This window comes from Malurus melanocephalus, unplaced genomic scaffold, assembly GCF_030028575.1.
Source record: "Malurus melanocephalus ecotype Western Australia unplaced genomic scaffold, MMel_1.1 scaffold_149, whole genome shotgun sequence".
Taxonomy (NCBI): Eukaryota; Metazoa; Chordata; class Aves; order Passeriformes; family Maluridae; genus Malurus; species Malurus melanocephalus.
The window spans coordinates 1,387,281-1,407,135 of NW_026623381.1; the positions used below are offsets into that span (position 1 = coordinate 1,387,281).

The 19,855-nt window shown below is 43.7% G+C and overlaps 2 protein-coding genes across 2 annotated transcripts in view; one reads left to right on the top strand and one right to left on the bottom strand.

The window, feature by feature from the left end:
- Positions 1-10,378, bottom strand: part of CFAP77 (cilia and flagella associated protein 77) — a 56,172-nt gene extending 45,794 nt beyond the window's left edge. Inside the window, exon 1 of the mRNA XM_057371579.1 lies at positions 10,072-10,378. Within this exon, the coding sequence (XP_057227562.1) occupies positions 10,072-10,263 (192 nt within the window). The 5' untranslated portion in view covers positions 10,264-10,378. The remainder of the gene's footprint in view (positions 1-10,071) is intronic.
- Positions 10,379-10,450: 72 nt separating this feature from the next.
- TTF1 (transcription termination factor 1) lies at positions 10,451-17,903 on the top strand. The gene is made up of 11 exons (XM_057371578.1): positions 10,451-10,508; positions 11,673-12,672; positions 13,439-13,698; positions 14,039-14,224; positions 14,805-14,883; positions 15,166-15,296; positions 15,817-16,045; positions 16,321-16,410; positions 16,631-16,696; positions 17,091-17,176; positions 17,574-17,903. Exons 1-11 carry the CDS (start codon positions 10,454-10,456, stop codon positions 17,732-17,734), a joined length of 2,343 nt encoding a protein of 780 aa, XP_057227561.1. The 5' UTR covers positions 10,451-10,453; the 3' UTR covers positions 17,735-17,903.
- The last annotated feature ends 1,952 nt before the right edge of the window (positions 17,904-19,855 follow it).

A 19,855-nucleotide genomic window follows, 5' to 3' on the forward strand; every position in this document is an offset into this window, starting at 1 on the left:
TGGGGAGACCCTGCCTGGCCCTGGGGAGCCCCACAGCACCCAAGGCATTGCTGCACCCCAAGCATGCAGCTCCCCACTGCCTCCCTGCAGAGGGACTGCTTGTGGAGAGCCTCCCTGGGCCAGAATATTTTCAAACTGCTGATTATTCTATCTGYACACAAGGGAGTCTGTTTTTATGGTTATTTTGCTTTACATTTCTTAATCCAAAATTGACTTTACTTAAAAAACAACCCCCAAACCTGCAGTGCCACATATGCAATGGCCCCTTCCACCTCTGTGTTGAAAAGTTGAGTAGTATGAACAACAGACCAAGAAAAGCAGAAGTTGGGACACTTAGAAACAGCAGCTTTTAGCATGAAATATAATTAATCTGCAAAACCAGCATCCATCCCTAAGCACAAATGCTGATTGCTTCATGATGAGTCTAACCAGAATGGTATTAACTCTACTGTTCTTCCTAAATTGTTATATATCCAATATTTTCCTCTGATTCTTCTTCACATTAGAATAATAACTATGTAATCACTTCATTAGTTTATTTAGATTATGTTATTTTTAGGAAATTATTGTTCAGATCAGCCTTGTCCTTCCCATCTCTCTACGCCTTCCCAGAATTAAGTAATATCTGAGGAAACCAATTAATTGCAACTCGACCGCTGTAATGGGGTCTGCTCTGCAGTGTGGCAATGTCTAATGGAGTTTTAATTTCCCTGTAGTRAGTCAACATTTGCTTAAAGAGAGAAAACTCTCAGAGCAAAACACTGCCTGAAGCACACACAGCTTCTTCCAAGTCTGTGGGGCTGAACATCTTGGGGGTGTTGCTGTTTCTGTTGGGGTAAAACTCACAGAGGGGCATGGTGGGGCCCCAAAGAGCATCAATTCCCATGAGGGGCTGGATTTCCTGTGGACCTGCAGGACATGGAAGACATTCAGCCCAATCCTGCATGGCTYTCAGGCTGCACCTCCCAACCTTGCAGGGTCCTGGGGGCTAAAATGAATTTGTCACCCAGTGAWGCTTTGACAGCCCTTTCTAATGCATGGTCTTCCTCAGGCAATATTTATTTAACTGCCCTGGGTCCTCACTTTGCAGTTGCACCAACTGCTTGTCATGGAGGAGAATCCCATTGTGGTGGGGGCTGTCAGATGCAAAATCTTATCCCCAAGGATCCTGCTGTGAGACACATGGGACAGCAGATTTTACAAGGAGGTTTTTCCGTTAATTGGCTTGTTCAGAGTATTTAGTACTGCCAGAAGTTACATTTGGGATTCTGGGTGGAGGAAAAGCACCCAGAGCCCTTTGAAATGCCCTGGACCCTCCTTCACTCAGGCCCTGAGCCCCTTCCTAAACCTCAAATGCTCTTGACTACGGACTGTTTTGTTTGGCAAACACTGAAAAACTTCTAAAGTCAGTCTGGTCTGCCTTCCCCAGTTATCTGACAGCTTAAAAGGTTTGAAACAAAGCTACATTATGATGCAACCAAATTCAGCAGCATCTGATTAACAAAAAGGAGGCCACAGCTACCTGACAGCAGCCGGTGGTTATTTTTTATTTCTAAAACAAACTGATGGCCTAAAACATTCATACATGAATTATTTTTTTTGTTTGTTTAAATGTCTCATTTCCTGGTTTGTTTTTCTCCTGCATCGTGCAGGGAAATRAAGTTTTGCAATTCTTCTTCTCATAATAAGTCTGTCCAAAAATGATGTTGGCTCGTTGTGTTGAAAGATGGTTTCATTTTCTACTCAAAATTGGTATGAAAAATTTGCCTTGCCAAATGAACATTGTATACTGAACTTGTCAAATCCTCTCTCCTGACACAAATAAAAGATAACATTGGGTGGCAGCATGTAAAACAGCACTGACAAGACAGCTAGGATGGAAGCAAAGAAATGCATATTTTTCTCTTTCTCTCTTCCAGAGCAGGGAATGGGAAAGATCCAGGTGAGCGAATGCTGGCGTGTTACAACCAAAAATACATCATCTAAAGACTTAACAAGCCATTTCGAGGCAGCTTCTAAGATGAACATAAGYGATTCCATTTCTGATTAGCAAAATCATGACAAAAGCATCAACTTTTTTTTCCAAGCAGCCAAGAAAGCTGCTAAGTAGGAAGAGTGGCTGGGTAAAAGGGGTATYCAGTTAAAAGTTCTCAACTCCGCTGTGCAGGCTGGAAGGACTATTCCTAGCACTGCAGAAAATTATTCCAAGTATATTTAAAAATATATAAGGTAATGATAGCATTTTCATTAGATCTGAAGTCTCACCATGCAAGTGAATTGTTTTTGCCTATTAAAATTGCTGATTGAAGGTTGTTAGATATTTATCAGCCCAAAATTACATTTCTTCTCTCCTAGGGGTTGCCTCTTAAAAATCACAACAACTGCATAGTTAGTAACAAGAAAAGACTCCTAAAACTGCAGTTTTGGGGTGTGTGTGGGGGGGGAGGAATACAAGCATGAAACACAGATTGCACCTTCAAATCCCCGATGGCATCACGCTTCTTTGTTCTGCTAAGAAAAATTAACCTCAATCTCGGCTCAAGGTCCCCCGATTGATTATCATAGTCATTTAAATACTGTAATCTCATTTTCAGCATCAGGGAAAGGCAGCGAAAAGAAGAGAAAGAGAAAGAGGTGGGGAAGCGAGGGGGAGAGAAAGAGAAAACAGAATAAATTATCTGACAAAAGGAAAAAGGCCCTTTCTGCTTACGGAGCCTATTTCAGATCCTTCCACTTGATTGGAAAAGTTGATGAAGTTTAAATGAAGCAGAATTAGAGGCTCAGGCCACTGAGTATTGACAGGGGCCCATGGAAGAATGTGCAATTCAATAGGCCTGATTTCTGTGGAAAGCAGGGGAAAGGCCTAAATGGTATAATCTTCAATCAAATCTAACATCGACACTGACAAGGCAGGGTAATGAGATAGGCCAGATCAGGCATGTTGGTTAAAGAAATTAATCCCTCTCGCTGCACCAAGAGTTCAGCTTTGATGCCTATTGTACAGAGCCCCGTCCCAGCCTATCTAAATGCTAACTAACTGCGAGTGTGATCTGGGACTGTGCTTTTCATCGCTGGGGCTAAGCTGATAACAATTTTAGCTCCCTGATTACGGAGGCTGAGGTAGGACGGTGGTGCCGGCACCGGGAGCGGGAGCAGAGCAGGGCGATGGATGACGGATGCACAAGGAAAGTTGCATTTCTGGTTGTTTTAGGGCTTTAACACACTGTAATAGGTGGTAATTAATGGAGTTACAGTCCTGACCAGCCCACTGGAATCCCCTGGGAGCCAGCAAAGGGGCCGRGCAGTGCAGGAGGGTGATGGAGAGWGAAAMCRTAAAGGGACATCGGGAAGTTGAAAARCTGCAAACAAMGGGGCTCTTCTACCTGGGCGAGCAGCCCAAAGCTCCTGATTCAAACCAGCGTTATTTTTCAGGCTGGTTTGCTCTTTACGAAGCAATATGAGATTCACCATGTTTGCTTTGCTGATTTTTATCCCCCCAGCCTGGGAATTACACTATTATTTTTAATCAGGTTTTACTTGTGAGATTTTTAGGCACAAACCTTGTGCTGGTTTGCTTAAACAAATCAAACTAGAGATATTTCCCTTGATATTGAAGTTTTCTTACAGGCTGTTGTTGGAAATCTAGTACTAAGTCCCACTTGCATTTATCTATGCTACTTYAAATAAATATGAGTAGGAGAGTCAGTGTAATTTATTTTATAAAGTACAAATGGTTAAAAAAAGAAAATATTCTCAGAAATGCAGGTTCTGTCTAATCTGTACAATGCGAGCAGCCAAGCAAGAACAAAACAATCCCTGCAAGATGACAAAGGCTTCTCAAATTCAATAATCAGGCATAAGAGCATCTCTAAGAATTTGCATGGAAAGCAATCTGCCCTTGGGGAAAGTGGCTAAAAACTCTCAAAAATCAGAAACKGAACATGCTGGTCTCTGTGTTTGCCGACAAGGTGCTCTCTTGGTGCCTTCTGCTAGGCAGCACTCAAAAAGAGGGGAATGATTGTGGGAAAAATAAAAATAAAGAGCTTTTCACCTTTTCCTTGGGCAGCTGGTTGCCTGCCCAGGACTGTCTTCACTGTGTCCCCATTAGCTTTTTTTCCATAGTCGGGGCACTTTCTGGTGCCTCTTCCAGRTAAGGAGAATATTTGTTGGTGTTGGAGTGGGAAGCTGGGGATGGAAAGAGGGCAGAGATATTCCCTTGCTCTTACAAGTTTTAGTTGGGTCTCTGGTGCTGCTCTTGGTCTTCTCAGTGTCCCTGGAGAAGGGTTGGTAGTTTTAGGATACATTAGTGGGATTTGGGATATCCCTGACTTTCTGCAAGGTGTCTTTAATTTGAATTCATCTGAAAATCACCTCTGGGCTTAGTGTGGTTTGGGRGCAGCACTAAAAATGGGTGGTGGCTCTCCCCCAAAGTTTCTTAWATCTTTCTGAGAATAAAGTCTGAGTTTTAGGTTCATCATAAAAATGTATAGTCTGTGGCAGCTCTGGATACACTGTGAACATACAGATCCATTTGTGACCCTTTTCATTTTAGTTCTTTCCTTGTCCTGCCTACATCTTCTCATCCTTTGGCTCAATTTTTGTTTTTACATCCCCAACAACTCGTTCTCTGCTCTGACAACACTGCAGTTAGGGTCATAATGCAACAATTTGGTCTAACCATTATCATAGTGCTGGCTGACTTCAATAATGCACTTTTAAATCAAAGAGCCTTTGAAGCTTTATTTCCATTGTATTAGACAAATAAACACTGAAGATTTTCACAAACATAAAAGGCATTCACCTTGTAATGTTTCTGGGCTTATTAGTCTCACCAATTTGCATTGTTTTGTTCACATAAAGGATCAAAATGCCCTTTTGCTTGCTTTTACATCCTGCATGTGGATGTTGGGAGTGAGCAGCTCCCAAGGCCCAGCACTGCTGGGGCTGTCCCTCTGCCTGCTGAGTCACGGCTGGCACTTTGGAGCCTGTGTTCAAATAACCAGGAGTATAAACCCACTGCTTTCATTCATGCAGAATGTTTATTTGCCTCTTGGAAATACCTTATTTATTTCAGTAGCGCCTCTGCAAAATATGGGAGGGCACTAAAGCTCATAAGGAGTTTAATTTTTAGTGTACCAAATAATTCACTTAAAATCTTAAATGAGTTCATGCTGAGMAGAAAACCCTTAGAAGTCGGAGCATTGGAAGGAAAGCTCAGAACCAAACTTTAATGATTATTTGACTAACCAGCCCTTCATTAGCTTATTTCTCTAATGAATTATTGAGGCACTGCATAGACATCTCAGAATACATTTTTAAAAGCACAACACTGGTCTTAGATTGCAAAAATATTATAGTGCTCSTGATATAATAATAATATTAGTAATAAGCACACAAAATGCTGCATAAACACTAATTAAACCTCAGTGTCCCCAAGCAGCAAGCACAGAAGGCAGGATGCTCAGCACATGTAGTGATTTGAGGTAAAGAGTATAATTAACACCAAATAAGAAAACCTTATTTCAAATACAGCTCGTGGTACTTGCGACTGCTCCGATTTGTGTTACAGCGGAGAGACAGACAAACGAAAATCTGCTCTCTGACCAAGTTTCCTATAGATGTATTGATCCCAAACAGCTGTGAGCAGGTTTAGGTTAGGGGAGGGAACAGAGTTATTCAAATCATCAAGGCTAAGACCTGACAAAAGTTATCCAAATCCTCTGGAAGCTGCCTCACAGGGTTGTGATGCCATCAGCAGTTTGTCACATGGGGGGCTCTTGGTCCATATGGAAGCAGCTGTGAGATCCTGTTACTGAACCCCAGATCCCATGAGGGGAGCAGAGACAGCGGGACCTGCCAGCCCTACCTGGGCTGCTCCGTGCAAAGGGAATGGATTTGCTCCTGGCAGTCCCATTCCTCACCAATGCCGAGTTCACCTTGACTGCTCGACAGAAAAGCTAAAGAAGATGAGTGGATTTGGACAGAATGTTAAAAAAAATCCAAACCACCCAGGAAGCTGAGGGTTAACAGCYCAAAGATAAAGCACAACATTCAGATGTAAAAGCTCTGTTGCAGCCACAGTCCAGGTCTATTAATAAAAGCTTCAGCTCCAGAGTGATGAAAAACCTGCCCTTTCAGTAATTTCTGTTCCAAGAGATGTTTGTAATGATGTAGTTTACAGCTTGAAGTTGTAATATTCTCTTCCACGCCATGCATTTGTCCGTCTCTGCCTCTTGCTTAATTCATTTTCTCTTTTCTTTTTTCACAATGTGACACAATTTTAGTTTAATAAAATGCCCCTACTTGCTTTTGTAGTGTCCATTCTATGGATCATTCCAGAAACCAAAATGATTTTGCAAAAACTCTCAGCAGTTTCTTGCTCTGTGACTGTCAGACAGCTCAGAAATACTTCGTGATGAGCTTCAACAGGCATGAAAGGAAAAAGAAAACGTGGTGGGTAATTTCTGCCTTTATTTGGTACCCAGGTATGGAGTGGAGTCCTTTGGTCACCTGGCTGGTGCCCTGCTGTCACCCACAGGGGGCTGCTCTCCCTGGGCATGGAGCAGGCTCCWGGGTGAGCCCAGGGAAAGCTCTTCTGTGCATCCCCTTCACCCATCAAAAAAGGCAGTTCACTCTCTGTAGCTTGACTAATCCTTCCTTTGCTGGGAATTCCAAAGCCAAGGCTATCCTGTGCCAGCTCCTGTGGTTTTGTGAGCGTTTTTGATCATATATTCTTCTCATGGAGATTGTAGCTGCTGAAATTTTATTGCCCGAATCCTCAATGTCGTTTGGAAAGAAAGAAAAAATTCCAGCCCTCGGGGCTGGAGAGAAAAGCTTAGGAAAATGAACCCTAAATGCCCTGGCATTCAGACCAATAAAGACAGCCTGGCATCAGTTGTCATGTAAATAACAAGCTTGTAAAACAAATACTGCACATTCCAGCGGTTCTGTTTGTTAAATCTGCTTCTCCTGCAGTCTGGGCTGGGACCTAGTGCCAGCCATTCCTGGCCAGCAGAGCACCAGCACCATCCTCCTCCTCTTCTTCCTCAGAACTGCCACTTTGGAAACAACTTTTCAATGCTGGGAGTGGCGTTTGGGGCTCTGAAGGTGAGCCAGATGCTTTTCAGCTCCGAGGGCTTTTCCTGGCGAGCAGCTCCCTGCTCTCTGCATGTCCCCTGGGCCCACCTGGACACAGGTAAGTGGATGCTTTGGCATGTGAGGCTGGATTTCCCGTTTACCTTCAAACACCAGGGATGGTAAATCTGACTCCATGCTAGTGACAATGACTTTTCCATTTTCTTTTCCATAAAATGTTACTATAAATATAGCCAAACTGCTTGGGTCACTTTTTCTGAAGTTTATGTTGAGCATGCCAGGGGTTAAGTGTGGTAAACCCTTATTTCCTGCCCAGAGCTGGTTTATTTTTGTAACACAGGAGTTTTCAGTAAGTTTGTACTGGAAAAGTGCTTGGCTAAGGCTTTTAGTGGTGAAAACAGACCAAAAATGCTTTGCTCAGTTTTTTGCTGGCATCGGTAGATGAAATGCTTTCCTCAGTTTTATGCTGCAAGCAAATACATATTGATAACTAAATTAACTCCTTGATTAATTAAAATACATCATACATTCTAGCAGACAGAAACAGAGCATTCATCCCTAGAAATCTTGATGTGAGAGGATGGTGGTTTTAATCTGTGATAAYCAGTGTGTGTGGACACATCCTGGTGGGAGGCTGGGCAGAACTGAGGCAGGAGGYTCAGCCAGAAACACAGTCTGGGGCACTGGTTTGTTTGGATGTGTCACCTTTAGAAGACACGTAAGAGAACTGAAAGAGAAAGCAGGGAGTCTGTCACACTTGCCCCAGGGTTTTGGGGTCCAAKTGCTATTTGGAGGAAGATCAGGGACTCAGTGTCCCCTCCATCTCCACTGGGCCTGAGGTTTTTGTGTATTTGCTGAGCAGAGAACTTCACTGGCAGCTGTTGGAGCTGTGTGTTCCTCATGCCCTCCCTCGGCTGCCAGCAGCACTTGTCCAAACTGCAGTTGTCTCCAAACCTTTTGTTCTTTTCTTCTAAACCATCTTTGTGTCCTTTGGTTTCAGGTGGCACTGCAGAGCAGGAGGGTTGGGACCTGCTGGCCATCCTTTCCAAAATTCCCAGTTCCCAGGGCTCTCATGGGGAGGAAGAGATTCCAGCTGGAAGCAGGAGGAGGAGGATGGCACAGGGCTGATGCTGTAAGTGTGTCACTACTGCTGTGTGCAGTACAAAGTGCCAGCGTTTATCCAGTAAACTGCCAGCCCACCCCTGTCACCTCTTGAATTCAGCATTCCCTGGGGCAGTGTGGGAAGGCAGCTGGCAGTGGGGGCAGCAGTTTGCTGCACAAACTTTACAACAGAACCTACCATGAACTGAAATTACTGCTGGTTCCGTTAACACCCCACTTACTCCATGCTCAAGGATTGAATCAGGTGGATGCAAATCTCCTCACATCCCTACCAATCTTCCTGTAAGGAAGCCCTGAGAGAACAGAAATTGTCCAGAATGCTGAACCTTTAGCACTATTTTTTTTCTTCTTTTCCAAAAGCTTGCTTAAATTTTAGTTTCACTTGGCCAGATTGCAGAAATCCAGATTGTGTCGTATTAAAACATCCCATGATTTATAATTGCTCAGAATTCCCACTGCGAGGATGTTCTGCAACAGTTATCCTTTCCCATCAAACTCAGAGAAAAGAAAGAAAGAAAGAAAGTAGAAGTTGTGGATTAGAACAAATGAAGACGCTTTTGAGTTCTGACGCAAAGCCTGCTTTTTTTCTTTGCCTGATAAAATTTCCAGAAAATTTTCAGAGTTTCATAAGAAAACAAAAGAAGGTATTCAACATTGCAAAGACTCAAATTTTCAATGGCATTCCGAATTCCAAAATTTTACGGCCAACTTCCAAGCCTGCCGGTGCGCGATTACCGAGGAAGCCGAAGAGCTGAACTCCGGCTGAAAAGCCGCGGTTTAAGCGCGATCGGGGCAGAAAACAGGATTTTTGGGCAGAAAACAGGATTTTTGGGCAGAAAACAGGATTTTAGGGCAGAAGCGGCTGCCCTGGCACGGAAAGGGCAAAGAGCAGCCGCTCCAAGCGCTCGGTGCCGCCTGCCGGGGCTGCACCCGCCGCATCCCCCGGCCCGGGGAGCGGGGAGGGCTCGGGGCTCGCTCCCGGTTGGGCACCCGGCGGGCAGAGCTGGTTTTTCGGGCACGAAACCGTTCTGCGAGTGCCATCCAGGGGACGAGAGCRGCACTTCAGCCGCTGCTGGGCGAGCTGAGGGCCGGGGAAGGCGGGGGTTAGAGCGTGGCTTGCTGGGGGTGTGGGTATAGGGGAGGAGGAACCAATGGAAGCGAAACGCGTGAAACTTTCCGAGCCACACCCCGAGCTCAGCCGGTGCGCAAGGCGGGGATACGGGCGGGATTAACAAATTGAGAAGCGCACGGAGTTTGTGAAGGGTCCAGAATCTCCACAGCACGTCTAAAATACTTAACTACACAACCACGGAATTCAGTTAGGTTTGGAAAGACCTCCTTTGAGTCCAACGTGGGACTGATCCCCACTTTGTCACCGAGATYAGAGCACTGAGCCTCACGTCCGGGCGACCCTAAAACACCTGCAGGAATGGTGACTCCGCCACCTCCTTGCAATGCTGGTGGTTATTTAGGTGGATGCGGTTTGTGTTCCCCCCTCCAGGAACCCCTCTGCTGTATCTGGGGGTGGAGAGCCGCCCCAGTGACATTCCGTCCCTGTCCCCGAGTTCTTCCCAAACCTCCGCACTTACGGCTCGGGAAAACGTCTCGGAGGGAGAACCCATCCTGTGCMCATCACCGGCTGGGGACCACCGAGTGTTTCAAAGGTGTTTGTAAAGGAGCAGGGAGAAAACACAATTTCCCCTGCTTTCTCTATAAATCAGTGGGGGAAAAAAAACCTAGTTTTAACAGCTTTAAGGGGTCCCGTGAGGATGCGGGGGTGGTGGCGGTGGGAGGGGGGTGGCCGTGCCCGGGCAGGGCTCGGGGGGCGGAGGGATCGAGGATCCCGGGGCTCACCTTGAGAATGAGCGGGTTACGCAGCATGCTGAGCCGGACCACCCCCAGCCGCTCGTTCTCCGTGCCCGGGCCCGCCTCGGCCAATGTCATCGGCCGCGTCCGGGATCCCCCTCTGCCGCCCGCCATGGCACGGGGGTGGTCGGTCCCGGTCCGGGGGTCTCTCGGCGGTGCCAGTAGCGATCCTGCTGCCATAGGGATCTCGGCAGACCCGGTGCCGGTCCCGGCGGCTCTGTCGGCGGTTGCGGTCCCGGTCCCGGCTCCGGTCCGGTACCGGCGCTGTCCCACCGAACTCCGGGCGCGTGTGGCGGCGTCCGTCTCCAGGCAACGGGCGGTGCGCCGCTCTGAGGGCTCCGGCCGGGGCCGTTTCCGCCGTGGGGAACGGATGATCCGGCGGCGGCGCGCGGGGGAACGGCGGCGGGGGCGGACACCGCATGGAGGTAACGGAGGGCCCGGCGGGCCCGGGAGGATGGAGGGGATTTGGGAAGGCTCCGGTGAGGTGCGGGTTATTCACACCCGGGACCGGGAGCGTTCAGGGCTTTGGGAAGGCTCCGGTGAGGTGCGGGTTACCCACACCCCGGGCCCGGGAGCGCAGAGGGGCTTTGGGAACGCTCCGGTGGGGCTGCGGGTTACCCACACCCCGGGAGGATGGAAGGGCCTTGGGAACGCTCCGGTGGGGTTGTGGGTTACCCACATTACCCACACCCCGGGGCCGGGAGCGTGGAAGGGCTTTGGGAAGGGTCCCGTGGGGGTGCGGGTTACCCACACCCCGGGGCCGCCGAGAGCTCTGTGGGTGCGCTGGGTGTGTTCCTCGGTAGCCTCAGAATGGCGCAGATGGGGCTGCGGGGCCGCACGCCGATTCTCAGCCCGGGTTTAGCGCGATTTGGGCCCTGGGTTGAGCTGTGGTGTGAGCGGCTCGGTGTCCGCAGAGCCATCGGGGCCTCTCGGTGGCGAGGAGGGGATGCCCGGTGCCGGCCAGCGCTGCGAACTGCCCTGAGGATGCGAAATTCAAGGCGCATGTTTCAAACGTGGCGGGGTTGTTATTATTCTCTATGTGCTGGATATAGAAAATGTGCTAGAAATGCGTCCTGCTTTTTCTGCGTGACTGTATTCTGCAGGAATTGCCCTGGCCTGGCAGGGTTGAGCTCGGCTTGGGCTCGGGCAGAGCCTGTTAGAAATTTCTAATCAGAGAATTTGGGGTTTAGTGCTGATGAGTTTCATGTTTCTTCGTTGCTTTGAACTTGTTGCTGAAAAGTGCCAAAAATTGAGTTGAATACAACAGCCTGACATTGCTTAGTTATTCCAAATCAAGGCTAATAGTTATTAAATTTATTGAAGTGTGTCTTTTGTYGTTGTAAGGAAGGCACTTTGGAGGCTGAGGGCAGCTGTGATGCACATCTGTTTGGCAAAGTTTTTCTTAGGCACTTTGTAAAACTAACTGGATTGAAAAAATAAGAGCCTAAGATAAAACTGAGTGTTTAAGGTTTTGGGTGGATTTTGTGTTTTTTCTTGGTATTTTGGGGGGTGGTGGTGATTTAATTTTTTSTGTCTATAACGGTACATAAATTACAACACTTCAATAAAACTCCCCTCTTTTATTTAAGAGAAAAAAATGAAAGGCAAAGCATGTGCAGATGGTTTTCAAGTCCAGGATTTTGCCAAGAAGAAGAAAAAGAAGAAGAGGAAACACAATGAGTACAACAATGAACATGAAAATGATGAAATTGTGGAAAATGCAGAGCTTCGCTGTGCTTCCCCGCTGCTGTTTGACAATCCAGCAGCAAAGGCTGGGGAGGCCAGGAAAAAGAAGAAAAAACTAAAGAAAGAGGATAAGGAACAGCAGGTTTTGATCGATAATTACTTTGTCAGTCTGGAACGTGAAGTTAGTAATGGAACTGGAGGGGCTTCTTCCCCATTGCTGTCTGAAGATGAAGCAGCAAAGAGTGGGGAGGGCAAGAAAAAGAARAAACTAAAGCAGCAGGGTGAGAAGCAGCAGGTTTTGATAGATAATTTCTGTGTAAATCTGGAACATGAAGTTAGTAATGGGCCTGGAGGGGCTGCTGCCCCAAAGAAGAAGAGGAAGCAGAAGGGTAACGAGAGCACTGACGAGCACAGCGATGTCGCTTGTGTCCCTGTGAACCAGCACATCAGCCAGGACTGCCAGGAGACTGATGCTGATTATGTTTATTTTAAAAAACCTAAAAAGAAAAAGAAACAGAAGCTGCCCGAAGCGGATGAGGTGCRTGAGCTGCCTCCCTCTGAGAAACACAGCAAGGGCAAAGAGAAATCCAAAAAGAAGGGGAAGAAGAGGAGAGAGAGCAGTGCCCAGGACGTGCAGGARGACACTGAGGGAGCAGCTGAGCAGGCACTGTTGTCATCCCCAGAGCAGAGCAGGAGGCACAGGGCATGTCCTTCACCTGCAGATGAGGATGGTGACTGTGATGCTGCTTCTACCATCAGTGAGGTCTCCATGGAGGTCCCTGCTGATTTTTCTACACCCAATAATGCAGCTGGTCGAGCTAAAAAGACTCCAACATATGCTAGAAAGGCAACTAAAAGCAGCGCTTTTGTCATGGAAGAAAGCTCTTCGGACTCTGATGTGATGTAAGTTTAGGTTTTGGTTGTGGGTTTTTTTCCTTCCTCTGCTCCCCAAAAATGTCCCTTTCACGTTGTTTGGGTCCCAGATTTTTCTTAATTCTGTTCTGTATGTGTTTTAAAGAAAAACTCTCACTTGGAGAGCATGGCAAGGTGTTGAGACCTACTTTAAAATCTCAGTTGTCTTGTGAGGATGCAATAACTGTTTTTAAGAAAATACTACTTCAGTGTAGGCTCTTTTCTCCTCTTTAAAAAGTGTAGCTATAGAAATAATTTACATGCAAACAAGTCACATTTTAAAAAGTGTAGGGGGAAGGAAAGGGATTTAATCTGTTAAATTTGACCTAGCAACTAGTAAGGGACAGCTTAAAAAATAATGTTCTGTGCAAATAAATGTCATGTAATTAGCTCTTGCTGCCTTTGAAGTGTCTAAACACACAATAGGAGCACTAGTAAGAGACAGATGGAATAAATCTTTGTGCCAGTGGTAGCAAGAGATGTTATTTYTTCAGTATGGCTGTATGTGAGAGTTTTGTGGATTTTAAAAACTTCAGAAAGCTCCTTGATTATTGTAAGTATGGAAATGTGGTAATAAATTACAATTATTAAATAATGTTAAAAGGTTGGAAATGCAAGGTGGTGGATGAGTGAAGTATATTTCTTGTTCTGTAATTAATATGTTCATTATTTTAATAGKAGAGATTATAGCAAAATCTCTGGTTTGGAGTTCTAAAGGTGTTATTTTATTTTATGCTTTTTAAAAATTTAATATCAGGACACCAGACCCCTTGGAATCAAATAAAAAGAATCAGCAGAATCAGCAGAACAGTTCCTTTGCTGAATTGGCAGCCTCTGATGAGCTCAGTCTGGATGATGAAGAGAGCCTGTACCCTGCCATGACTTCAATCATTGATTTGGATACTGCAAGACAGGAACTGGAAGAGTTTATTCCTCACGTGAGRAATATATCAGACAGTTCAATCAAGAAGATGGCTGGAAGAGACCTAATGAGGTTTAAAGAGTTTAAGAAACAAGGTGAGCWCCCTGAAATCCTGTTGCAAGCAAGRAYTGTGCAGCTGTGCTRATGTTTTGACAGAGGGAAAATTGTTGCTCCTGTCATGTCTGTTGCACCCACAGAATCTGGTTCACTTCATACCATTGATATATTTTCTGTTTTGTCGCATCCATTTCCACATTGGCAAATTTCAGTCCAACCTTGTGTGTAAATTGCTCATTCTCAGCTGGTTTTGTCTCTTTCAATTTTCTTTTTTACCYTTTGAATTTGTTGATACCTGAGCTAAAACCTGAGATGTACGAGAGGCTTTACCTGAGGTCTGACTTGTTTTTTTTTTTTTTTAACTTTTCTATATTTTAGGTATGGCTGTCAAGTTTGGCAGATTTACCCACAAGGAAAATATACAAATCCAGAAAAATGTCGACGAGTTCTTAGCACTCACTGGAATAGACAGTGCTGAAAAACTTCTGTTTACCTCGAGATATCCAGAAGATAAAGACACCATCCATCGTCTGAAAACAGAACATCATTTTTGTGAAAAAATCTGTGAGTATTTAAGTTCATTAACRAGGCTACAGATTTGTTCCTCTGTGATTCTTTCACATGATCCTTCTCTCTGCATCATCACATTTGCCTGATGCTGATTTCATTCCAGTCTGGGAATATTTGGCAGAAAGTTGTGTCAGTGTTCTGTGACTTGCAGTCACCTCTCGTGGGTGTTGCTGACCAAGGTTGTTGTGTGTTCCCAGGGATTGGTCTCTGTGGATCTTCTCTTCAGCAGAGCTCTTCCCTTGGTTTTTGCTGGATGCCCCCAGTGCCTGCTTTTCCCAGTTGAAATGTTCTGTCAGCAGAAGCCCAGGGTCATCTCAGCCTCCTGACTGGTGGCTGTCTCATGTCTCTTTTTTAATGGGAGTGTTCAATATGTCAGTTAAATTTTAATTGCTCCTGGATCAAATGCACAGCCAGTCCATGCAGTTTGTAGYTAGTGAGTAGCAAGAGGGAATGGAAAGAATCTGTTGTTGGCAGCACGGCCATGAAAATGTGTGGTGTTGGGTTTTGGGGTTTGTTTCATTTTGGCCTCGCCACTGTGAGAAATGTCTGTCAAAAATGATCCTTTACCTTCCAGCTGAGGGCATACCCCGACCCTGGAGACTGATATATTACCGAGCAAGGAAGATGTTTGACCCAAATAATTATAAAGGAAGGTAAGGGAATACTTCAGATGTGTTTCTGAATKCTAGTATCAGTCTGTGCTGATTATTTGTAAATTAAAAATGGATACAGATGAAGATCATCTCTCCCWTTTGTGCCAGTTACTTAACTGGTAGTTCATTTTCCCTTATTGACTCCTCTGTTCTAAAGTGTGACTTGAAGTGATGGTGAAACATTGATCACCTGGAGGGGTTACAGCTCTTTGAGGAGATTGAAATGGTTTTGAAATTGAAATTTGAGTTTACAGCTGAAGCTGTGCCCATTTCCCCAATCAGGTATACTGCRGAAGAAAAAGAACAATTAAAGAAGTATCAAGCTTTGCATGGCAATGATTGGAAGAAGATTTCTGAGTTGATGTCCCGTTCTAACCTTTCAGTTGCTATGAAATTCTCTGAAATCAAGTCAGGTATGTCATTTTAAGAAAAACAATTCATTTGGTGTGATGTAATTTAATGTAATCACCTCATGTAATGTAATCATCTAAACATGAAGAACAATGCCTTCAAGTGTGGGGGTTTCGATTAATTAATTAATTTGTAGTGGTGATCCTCTTCTTCAGACCACTGATTGCATTTTCATGTGGAAAAGATAAGAAAGATCTCAGAAAGAAAAGGGARAAGAAGCAGAACAAATGCAACTGTTTATTAAACAGAACTGACATCTAAATAAGATGCTTTCATGGGGAAGGCAGAAGGAATTTGGCAGCCAGGTTTAAGAAGATAAAAACTGGGGATCAGTTTACAGGCTGTTCTGTAGTGTTTAGGCTGAACTCTCAAATCTGGTATGCAGAAGAGTTTCTAGGAGGTGTGTTAAGAAGATGGTCCTGTACATAAAAATCAGACAAAGTGAAGCATTTGCTCTTTTACCTCTTTTTCCCTAATTATTGATGATAATTATGCCTTAACCTGGTGGGTTTTTAATTTTAGCTATTAATTACGGTCCTTGGACAAAGGAGGAGACCCAGAGGTTAATGAGTGCAATAAAGGAGGTGATGAAGAGAAAACTGAAAGCAGAAAATACAAGTTCCCTTTCCTCACTGGACCAGTCAAGCATGGATCTGTGGATTGACCGTGAGAAGCTGTACCAGCAATTACCATGGACTGAGATTGAAACCAAAGTGGGAAGTCGATATTGGAGGCAATGCAAACAGAAATGGTGAGGGCTTGGACTACACTGAGATAGTAAAATGTGTTCTGGGGTGTATTTATTCTGCAAAACCTGTGTTTTGTACCATGATGATCATTTGGTAGGACAGGTATGAGATTATAGAATACAAAGGAGGCACTCCAGATGTGTCTGAAACAAATAACTCTTTGCTAGCTGGGCTGAGTTTTCTTACTGTGATAGCAAAGCCTCTCTGTGACAACAGTGGTCTCTGAATGCTTGGAATTTCTTGAAATGATAGAAACCTCTGGTTTGTGTTTTCAAAGGAATTCAATTTTAACGAGCAAGATGAGCAGAGGACAGCCGTTATATAGAGGGACCAGTGGATTACAGGCCAAGATCAATCTTATTAAAAGGTACAATTCTGAGGCACTGGGATGTTTTTGTACCTCTCACTGTKCTGAGTTGTGTTTCTAAAAGCTTGCAGGATGAGAACAGCCTCCTTGCAGTTTGATACATGTTTTGCAATCATTCTTTCTTTGACAGAATGTCCTTTTATTTCTGACTGGGGGAGTTTGGAGCACTGAATTATGTCTTGAGTTCTGCCTGCAAACTGCTTCTGTTTTATATTCACAGGTTGTATGAAACAAAAGCAGAGGATACCAGTGAAGTAAACTGGGATGAACTCAGTAATGCTATTGGGTAAATCCTCTTTCCTTCTCTTTATGGATACAAAGGGTAATTAAAGCAGATGAATCAAAGTTCTGATACTTTTAAAATTAGAAGAAATGTTCTGTTTGGAAACATTACAGTTGCATATTCTGRCATAGTACTGAGCAGGAAGCCATGCCTGCAAGGTCTGAAACTCTTGACATTCCAGCTACTGGAGTGTTGTATATCTGTGCTTCCAAGTGTTAATCAACTCATGGGAAAAATTACTATTTGATATTATGGGATAATTATTATTTGGATTCCATCCTTTCTRCCTAAAGCTATGGATTGACTGGCATCACTCTCGAGAATGGGTAACACAGTAACAATTAAGCTCTGTGATAGTTCCTTGTAGTACTMATTCTTTGAACTCTTCTCTTTGCAGAGATGTCCCTGGAGCCTATGTTCAAACAAAATTTTACAGACTGAAAGTCTCCTGTGTCCCTTTATGGCGAAGAAAGACTTTTCCTGGTCAGTATGCCAACTGTTTTTATACACTCCATAAGCTTTGGCTTGAATCTTGGAGGGTGCATATTCTAGTTCAATTTTTTTTTTTCTCAGTTAGCTTTGCTCTCATTGGCTAAAATCTTGGGCTTAATATTTATTTTACTAAATGCTTTTTTTTTTATATAACTTTCAATGTCCTCTTTGTGCCAGTGCTTTAATACCTTGGCTTGAAAAGTTTTATAACTGTGCACTTTAATTTCTCTTTGCATGTTTGTGTTGTGTCTGAGCTCCCTGCAGCCACTGTGATCACTACAGAACCATAGAGAGATTTTGTTCATTTAACATTGAAAACATAATGTCTGTGTGTGAGATGCTATTCCTTTACACATCAAATTAAAACTACTTTTTTTTTTCCTCATAGAAGTTGTTGAGTATCTGTATGAAAAGAAGCTCCCAGAACTTGAAGAAAAGTTAAAAAAGCAGGAGGGGAAACACCGTAGTTTTGGCAATTCAACAGCCAGTCAGCTGCAGAAGGCTTTCCGACTCAGTGACATTTTTGATTCCAGTGAAGACAGTGATTAATTGAATCTCCTAAAAGCAGTGCCTAATTTGCATATTTAACTGCAAATGGGTCTGGTTGAAAGCGGGTGCAGCTCACCAACTAAAGGYACCCGGGCTGTTGAGTAATGGGAGAAGTCAGGATAGGCACCTCTGATTGTATTGTTTCATATTGAAGTCTAAGTTAAACAGAGCTTTTGTGCCATCTTTTATTATTTCAATTTACCTCTGGTTTTACAAGTTTTCATTCAAGCATCCAAGTTGCTTTCTAAATGTCTCAAAATACTGGTGTTTTCACTCCTTTGTTTTYTGTAGAGTTGAAAGCTGCTTTTTTCCCCTTTATGAATGATCTTGGTTTTCAGAACTTTATTTTTTTTAAATTATTTAAAATTCATGGGATTGGAAAAAGGCTTTCAGTTTGCTTTTATATCTCTATAATAACCAAGTGTTAAGACATCTCTGTTGATGAAACAGAACAACTTCTGAGTTGTTTTTTTTTTAACAGATATCTTACTCTTAAAAGCAACTGATTTTGTTTTTGATGTAGACTTACCCTTTCTCAACCCTTTGAGAGAAAAASGACTTTTGTCCATGACTATTCATCATCATCATTATGCTAACCAAAACAAGTAACTTAAAATGTTTTTATTAATATTTGGAATACAGAGGCAAAGCAGTGTGTATATATATACATATGCGTACATATATTTTTATTGTGCCAAGGAGAATTTCTACATTTTCATAAGAAAATTAAGAAGTAAGATGGAGGTGGTCCTTGTGTTTTGTATATTTTTAAATCACTGCCTGAAGTGATTGTTTGTAAATGGATTGAATGAATGTAAAAAACCCCAAAATATAAACAAGCCATACAAGTACTTTAAGATATTTTCCATATACTTTAGTGGACAATAGTGCAAGAAGACTCAATCCCTGCTTTTTGAGGGTCATTTTGATATTTGAGAATTTCCCTCTTCAGTTCTAATAATTACTGAAACTTCAACAGCTTGAAATAAAGAGGAGGGTTGGAAGGGTTGGAAGGTTATTTCTAGCAAGGAATTTTAAAGGAGAACTTTCCATATTTAACTGCGTCTGGCTTTAGTCTCTCTGAAGATAAAAAGCAGTGGGATTTTTGTGAGACAGGCAGGACTTACCCTGAAATCAGCCACTGCTTTTCAGGGTAAGTTTCCCAGCCAAAAGATGAAATACACGAGTTCCCTTCCACTTAGGTCTTTCACCTCTGTTGCTTTATGGGTTTGAAGCTGAAAAACTTGGATTTCTGAATCTGAAATTGTTTTTCAAGGGTTTTTTTCCTGGAAAATGGAGATGCTCTGAATTGTCAGCACGCAASAGCACAAATGATGCCTGGTTGTAGAGTTTGTACAGAGATCTTGCAGAAATAAACTTCTACCTCCATGATGAGATTTATTTTATTCCTTTCTTTAAAGGAAAACTGTTGTAGTTGAGTGAATGCATCTCACTCAAAAGAGAAGCAGCAGTGTTTTATGGAGGGAGAAGAATAATTTGACAGGGTTCAATAACTTYGATGGAATATAACACAGTTTTAACAGTGATTTACCAAGGTTCATTAAGTTTGATGGCAAAGTTCACCTTACTAATTACTCCATGGAAGAAACATGCAAAGGAAAATTGAGTTAAAATCAAGTTAGCGAATTCACAAAGAGTTTTGGAGTAACAAATAGGTTCAGAACGGACCTCCTTTAACTCCTCTGCAGCACAGTCTGGGTGCAACTGGATTCAGGCTTAGTCACACACCTCATCAGTGGTTTATATATTGAAGTCTATAATTAACACTGAGTAGCCCCATGACTCAGTGATATTTCATAAATACTAATTCAGCTGCTCTCAGTCGCCTACCAAGGATCTGTTGTAAGATATCCCAAACTTTGAGAAAGTTTCCCTACTCCAGGGCCGTCCCCTGGCCTGCAGTCCAGCTGCAATTCAGAGCTATTAGGGTCAAATTGTCTGTTAGCCGGCAGTATAGATAAGATAAATGCCTTTGTTTTAGCTCTGCTTCATTCTCCACTCTCATTATCTTGCATGTTGGGACTTCACAACCACCTTTCAAAATATTTTTCTGAAGCACTTTCACTCCCTTGGCCATGAGYCAGGAGCATTCCAGCTCAC